The following is a 7,369-nucleotide window of genomic DNA, read 5'->3' as shown; positions in this document are numbered from 1 at the left end:
TTTTTTGAGACAGTCTTGCTGTTGCCCAGGCTGGAGTGCAGTGGTGTGATCTCAGCTCACTGCAATCTCCACCTCCTGGGTTCAAGCAATTCTCCTGCCTCAGCTTCCTTAGTAGCTGAGACTACAGTCGCGTGCCACCACGCCCAGATAATTTTTTGTATTTTTAGTAGAGATGAGGTTTCACCATGTTAGCCAGGATGGTCTCGATCTGCTGACCTCGTGTTCTGCCCACCTCGGCCTCCCAAAGTGCTGTGATTACAGGTGTGAGCCACCGTGTCTGGTGGAATGTCTATTTTAACTTACCACCAAGCCACAAGAACAAAGTAAGAAGCCTTGAGAGTAATTTGAAAGGTTTTCAAAAAAATTTATTTTCATAAATTAACACACATAACAATGGAAATTTTAGAGTCACAAACTACCAAACAGAAAAGAAACTGCAGGGGCATCATGTATGCCAATGTTACCAAAAATGTACAAATTTCACTGAACTACTGACCATGATAATATAGAAACATGTCAGGCAGCGATTTTTACTGGCCCAGACCAGCCCAAGGAGATGCTAAGACTTCTCACCAAGAATCCAAATCCAATTCAGCACCAGAGAGGGGCTTGGGAAGACACACAATCAACAAGCATAAAATCTGAGAGCACACTGTGCTAGATGTCCTGCTCAACGGGGACCCCGCTTCATCATCTGAATAGCTTTTGTTGCTCAATTTGTAGCTAGATGGTAGCATTAAACTGTAATTTTAGTAAAACTAAATCTCCCTAGCCAGGTTTTTATATAACAAGTTCAGTTCTGGCAAGGAGCCCTTTCCTGACATGAATCCAGGAAAGGATATTCTGTACTTCTGGCCAATTATTTAAACTTTGGATACAGCCACCCACAATGTGGTTATTTAAGAGGTCCTTTCCATGATACCAGGGGAAAAGCTTACAGAAACAAAACAGAACAAGGGAATTAAGGAAAGAACCAACTGCATACTCCCCCCACCCCCAGGGAATGGGAGGCAAGCATCACTGCCTAAAAGTTGGTCTTTCGTGGATCTTAATGTACATGGCATTGATTATGAGACGGAATCCCAGCCTGGAGACAGAGTGACGGCCATGCATTCCATGGGCTGCACTGCGGCCTTGGATCTGCTGCTGCCATCCTGCACAATCCCTGCTGCTCTTGGCCCAGTGGGTGAGGAAGGAGCCACTCAGGAGGTCTCACACCCAGAGAGTGGGATCTGGAATGGACCTCAGGTTGGCTCTGGCACCCATGCCAAAGACCCTTTCAGGCAAAATTGTGACAAAGTATCATGATTTTCACAGCTCTTGAGGAGCGCTGAGTTTTGGGATTCACAGCATGAGTTTCTGGGCTCTTCAGGCTCCGAATAAGGCAAATGCTACATGTCTTTTCACTGTACCTCCCTCCGCTGCCATAGCTTAGAGTAAGGTCAGTAAGAAAAGTGGACATGATCTGCTTTAACAGGCGATGAGGTACATCGAATTCATGGAGACGTGAAGCTGGAAAGGGGACCAAAAGCAAAAAAGAGGAGGGAATGTGGGGGGAGGAGGCAAACACAGCTAGAAACTTAAAAATGGAAAAAAAAAAAAAAAAAAACAGTTCAAAGTTTCAGTGAAAAGCTGATGGGCAGAACCCTGATTGGACCTGAGATTTCTCCTCTTTCCCATATTAAAAACACTAATCCTCCAGAGGTGAGTGATAGCTAAGTTGTAATTAACTGTAACTTCCCACCACTTGGGGAGGGAAGTTCCCATAATCAGAATCTGTACCAACTCCATCCCAGAACCAGACCTCCTGTAGCTCTAGGCAGGTAGGTGGTATGCCAGCAGCCGATAACCATGTCCCATCATGGTTAGGGACTTTGGGCCTGGAGGACCCGACGGCACTGTGGCTGGCTAGGTCAGTGGTGAAACTGAAAGTTAAGACAGGTGTGGCTGAGCGCAGCTGAAGCCTATGTATATACATCACCTTCAGGTGTAATTTCAAGTTTGCTGTAGGGAGACCCCCTTCTCAACTTTGGAGCAGGGGAAGGGCCCTAGCCAGAGGGTAGGCAAGAATTTCAACAAAGGGCAGGGCTGGCCTCAGAGCAACTTCTCTTCTACACTGTCAGGACAAGGAAGGGGCTCAGCTAGCTCAGCTGTTTCATCCAGTCCCCTGTTCCCAGGCACCCATGTTCCAAACTGCTGCTCCTGGCCCTTTGAGTGCCACGCCTGTAATGTGCACAGCTGAAACTATCTCTGCCATGATACCACAGCTGTGCCAACCTCCACTGTTGTCTCTGGGAAACACAACTGCCACATCACTGCATCTACAATGGCAACAGAGCTGGCAAACAGGGCTCTTTTGACTCACTGCTAGTCTGCAACCTGTCCAGCAGGAGCTCCCTAAACATGCCGGGACAAGGGCACAATGTACTATTCATCCCACTCCCTCAAGCAAACAAGTCAGAGAGAAACATTTAGTGTCTAAGAACCCTGTCCCAGAAAGGGAGAGGTACTGGGTGAAACACAGGTCGTGTCTACACAGTCTGGGCAAAGTGGATGTAGAATGACAGAATCTGATTAGCATCATTCAGAGCCAGTGTGAAAACCTGGCCCTCTTCTAATTGTATTTGGCCATGGCCTTGGAAGCCTCCATGGATGTGTATTTGTCTCAATGCTATGTTCGAGGCAGTGGGCCGAGAAGACAGACGTGGCACACTTTTCTTTCTGGCTCATGTCAGTTTTTCTGCTCCAGTGTGGCACAGACTGTCAACCTGCAAAGGCAAGGCACATAGAGACCCCCCCACCCCCACCCCATCTCCCCATCCACTAGCAAATGGGGAAGTAAAAGAAACCTAGGAGAGCTGGCCAACATTCCAGGCTATGCCACTCACTCTAACAGACTGACTTGGAAATGTCTCTAAAACTCTGACACTTCCCAGAGGTGGCTGCTCCATGGCAGTGGCTCCCAGGAGGATGGAAAAGGTGATGCTGGTGTCCTGATGCTGACTTTAGCGTCCCACTCACCAGCCAAGGAATGTTAATTCTCTAAACTCTTGTTTTGAGAGAGAGAGAGAAACAGAAACCCCTAGAGGAGGGGAAGGGGAGCAGGATATGGGCACACAGGACTTCAATGGAAAAGAAACAAGAACTTGAGGCTGCTGATCCACAGCATCTCTCTGCCCAGACTCCTGCAGTCACAAACTCAGAAACTTGGTTAACTCTGGCATTCAACAGTTCCAGCAGATGTGACATAGGAACCCAGGGTACAATGAGGTAGCCCTCAATGGGCACTTCACCCAAGGCCCCAGGTTGCAGAAGGCCCAGTGCTCGGGGTCCCACTCCTTCACCTGCTCTCTCCACTCTTGAAGCAAGCTGCCTGGAGAGCCGCAAACACTCTGGGTCAGCCTGTATCACAGCCCGTGCCGTTGTACTCAATTTTGTTACCTAACGCCATTTCAGATAAAAACCATTAAGACCACACCCAACCTTAGTATTTTCTCAATGATCAGGAGAGAAACCTGCTTTTACTTAAATCACGAAAATAAATACATGTACTTGGTGGGCAAGAATAAGAACCCAAAAAAGTGCTCCCTCTAATGAGCTACACTAGAAACTGGAGATGGGGAAGGGATTGCCTGAAACACATGAATAGGAAAATGTCTCTTCCATGCACCGATCAACTGGGTCAAATGCCTATCATGTATTCTTAAGACATGTATTGTTTTTCTCCTTAAAAAACTGTTCTAAAATCACATTTAAAGGCTCCAAACATGCAGCAATAATAGTACAAAAACAAAACAGAAAAGAAAAACAAAAAAGAAAAGAAAAAATAAAACAAATGAAAATAATCCACACCACAACATTAAAAAGTGCAACTTACTTCGAATGGGGCCTGGACGGGCTCCTCTGGCACTAGTGACCCACAGTCACAGAGGGGAGAAAACGATGGGAAAAAGCCACACACACACACACACACACACACACTCTCTCTCTCTCTCTCTCACATATACTCACATCAACAGGTTCTGGGCAGACAAAAGATTAGAAAACACAACAGCTCATCTTTCCTCAACTACTGAAATGAGCCAGTTAGACCACGCAGGACAGGACGCCAGGTCCCCCTCCCTAGGCCGCGTTTCTAATAATCTTGGTCTAGCACCACCATAAACAAAGTGGAACTTTCATATGGACGTGCAAATCCTGTGAGTCCTTGGAATCCTAGTGTTACTGAAGATAGGCTGCTGCTTCCTCCTATGGATGGCAGAGACTGAGAGGAGGAGGCTGGATGTCGTTCAGGTCCATTTCCAGGAGAAAGGGAGCATTCCTGAGGTTCTATACTCAGCAGTAAAAGTAGAGGACCCTCCTTCACCAGTTTCTAAAAAGGTTGCACCTTGAAATAGGTAAAAATTCACGGACTGTGCATTTCTGAGTGGTTTGGCGGTAGGGCAAAATTAGGCAACCTCTTCCAAGGAGGTCCAAAAAAAAACCAAACTATAATTGAGACCTCGAAACTGAATTGCCCCTCAACAACCTGATGATCGTTCCTGCTCCTCTTCCTTGGCAAAGAAGGTCTCCAGTTCCATTAGTTTCTGTATCAAAAGAGCATCCAGCTCTTGACTCTGCACAGCTGCCTTCTGGGCCCTCGTAAAGCTGCCTGCCACCTTGACTTTACCTCGAGCTCTCCTCTTTCGTGGGACTGTAAAATCCTGAAATTCTAGAACTCGCTTCCTCTTCTGTTGGCTGATTGAGATTAGCGTACCATTTCGTTCCTTGGGTTCCTCAAAGATGGTCTCTAAACACCTAAGGATAAAGCATGAAATGGAATTACCAACAGACTGACTCACATGGCCCATCCTGTCAACAAGGGTCAGGATGTTGACATTCCTGGGTCAACAACCTTTCTAGTCAACAAGGACTGAAAGCTACTTGTGCCAACTCTTCTTTTTTTCTTTCTTGAGACAGAGTTTTGCTGTTGTTGCCCAGGCTGGAGTGCAATGGCATGATCTCAGCTCATTGCAACCTCTGCCTCCCAAGTTCAAATAATTCTCCTGGCTTAGCCTCCCAAGTTGCTGGGATTATAGGTATGCACCGCCATGCCTGGCTAATTTTTTTTTTTTTGAGACAGAGTCTGGCTCTGTAACCAGGCTGGAATGCAGTGGCACGATCTTGGCTCACTGCAACCTCCACCTCCCAGGTTTAAGCAATTCTCCTGCCTCAGCCTCCCAAGTAGCTGGGATTATAGTCATGAGCCGCCACGTCCAGCTAAGTTTTTTTTCTGAAACAGGGTCTCACTCTGTCACCCAGGCTGGAATGTGGTGGTGCGATCTTAGCTAACTGCAACTTCCGCCTCCTGGGTTTAAGCAATTCTCTACCTTAGCCTCCCAAGTAGTTGGAATTACAGGTGCCTGCCACCATACACAGCTAATTTTTATATTTTTAGTAGAGACGGGGTTCCACTATCTTAGCAAGGCTGGTCTTGAACTCCTGATCTCATGATCTACCTGCCTCAGCCTCCCAAAGTGCTGGGATTGCAGGTGTGAGCCACTGTGGCCAGCCACACCTGGCTAATTTTTGCATTTTTAGTAGAGGTGGGGTTTCGCCATGTTGGCCAGGCTGGTCTGAAACCTCTGACCTCAAGTGATCTGCCCGCCTCAGCCTCCCAAAGTGCTGGGATTGCAGGTGTGAGCCACTGTGGCCAGCCACACCTGGCTAATTTTTGCATTTTTAGTAGAGGTGGGGTTTCGCCATGTTGGCCAGGCTGGTCTGAAACCTCTGACCTCACGTGATCCACCCACCTTGGACTCCCAAAGTGCTAGGATTACAGGCCACCGTGAGCCACCGTGCCTGGCTACTTGTGCTAACTCCTTAGAGTTGATTGTTGTGTCCTCTGACTAGTAGTATCTATTTTTTTGTCAGGACTGGGGGAACCCCATATATATGCTAGATGAACATAATTCACACTGCATGAAGAGTATAGAATAAAATAACATCAATCCCATAGGCAACACCAATAACACTTTTTTGTGTATCCTCCCAAAAGTCATTCAAGTATAGACATGCATAAATAAACATGTATTATCAGGGGTCAGCCCTTTTCTGCAAATGCCCAGATATAAAACATTTCAAACCCTGTGAGCACAGAAGTCTCTATTACAAATTATTTCTTCTTTTATTTCTTTTAAGAGACAGAGTCTCGTAATGTTACCCAGACTGGCCTTGAATTCCTAGGCTCAAGCAATCCTTCCACCTCAGCTTTCCTAGTAGCTGGGACTACCAGTATGGGTCACTGCACTTAGGGGCCTCCTTCTTTCTCTAAACAGCCCTCTAAATGTGTAAAAATCTGCCACGTGCGGTGGCACTGCCTATAATCCCAGCACTCTGGGAGGCGAAGGCGGGAGGATCTCTTGAGGCCAGGAAGTCTATACCAGCCTGGCCAACATGGTGAAACCCCATCTCTATTAAAAATACAAAAATTAGCCAGGCATGGTAGTGGCATGCCGGTAATCCTAGCTACTTAGGAGGTTGAGGGAGGAGAATTGCTTGAACCTGGGAGGCAGAGGTTGCAGTGAGCTGAGGCTGTACCACTGTACTCCAGCCTAGGTGACAGAGTGAGGCTCTGTCTCAAAAGAAAAAAATTAAAATAAATAAATAAATAAAAGTATAAAAATCATTCTTGGCTTATAGGCCATAAAACAGAAATGAACCACTGACAGGATTTGGTCTGTGGTTTGCTGACCCATGGCGTATAGCCTCCATTTTTTTTTTCCTAAAACAGAAATTACATACACACTGTCCTATATACTGTGAGTTTTGACTTTAACCTTTAAAATGGTCCTACCTTAGTATGTAAGTATCTGGCTCATCTTTATTTATTTTATTTTATTTCTAGTTTTTGAGATGGAGTTTCGCTCTTGTTGCCCAGGCTGGAGTGTAGTGGCATGATCTCAGCTCACTGCAACCTCCGTCTCCTGGGTTCAAGCGATTCTCCTCCCTCAGCCTCCCAAGTAGCTGGGACTACAGGCATGCATTACTATGCCTGGCTAATTTTTTTTGTATTTTTAGTAGAGATGAGGTCTCACCATTTTGGCTAGGCTAGTCTTGAAAACTTGACCTCAAGTGATCTGCCCTCCTCAGCCTTCCAGGGCTGGGATTACAGGCATGAGCCACTGCACCCAGCCTTGACACATCTTTAAAAAAAAAATTTTTTTTTAAGATAGGGTTTCACTCTGTCACTCAGGCTGGAGTGCAGTGGCACAATCACAGCTCACTATAGCCTCTACATCTTGGGCTTAAGCAATCCTCCCACCTCAGCTTCCCAAGTAACTAGGACTATAAGCATGCACTACCATGCCTGGGTAATTTTTTTTTTTTT

At 46.3% G+C, this 7,369-nt stretch overlaps 1 protein-coding gene across 5 annotated transcripts in view; it reads right to left on the bottom strand.

The window, feature by feature from the left end:
- Nucleotides 1-343: 343 nt before the first annotated feature.
- The window catches only part of PRR14L (proline rich 14 like), a 70,586-nt gene continuing 63,560 nt past the window's right edge, over nt 344-7,369 (bottom strand). For all 5 annotated transcript variants that reach the window (XM_017499503.2, XM_017499501.2, XM_037728179.1 and 2 more), the window contains exon 9: nt 344-4,797. In XM_017499503.2, the coding sequence (XP_017354992.1) occupies nt 4,521-4,797 (277 nt within the window). In that variant the 3' untranslated portion in view covers nt 344-4,520. The remainder of the gene's footprint in view (nt 4,798-7,369) is intronic.

The sequence above is a fragment of the Cebus imitator genome, unplaced genomic scaffold (genome assembly GCF_001604975.1).
Source record: "Cebus imitator isolate Cc_AM_T3 unplaced genomic scaffold, Cebus_imitator-1.0 Scaffold258, whole genome shotgun sequence".
Taxonomy (NCBI): domain Eukaryota; kingdom Metazoa; phylum Chordata; class Mammalia; order Primates; family Cebidae; genus Cebus; species Cebus imitator.
Note: the sequence above shows the minus strand (reverse complement) of the source record. Positions and strands in the feature narration are given on the sequence as shown.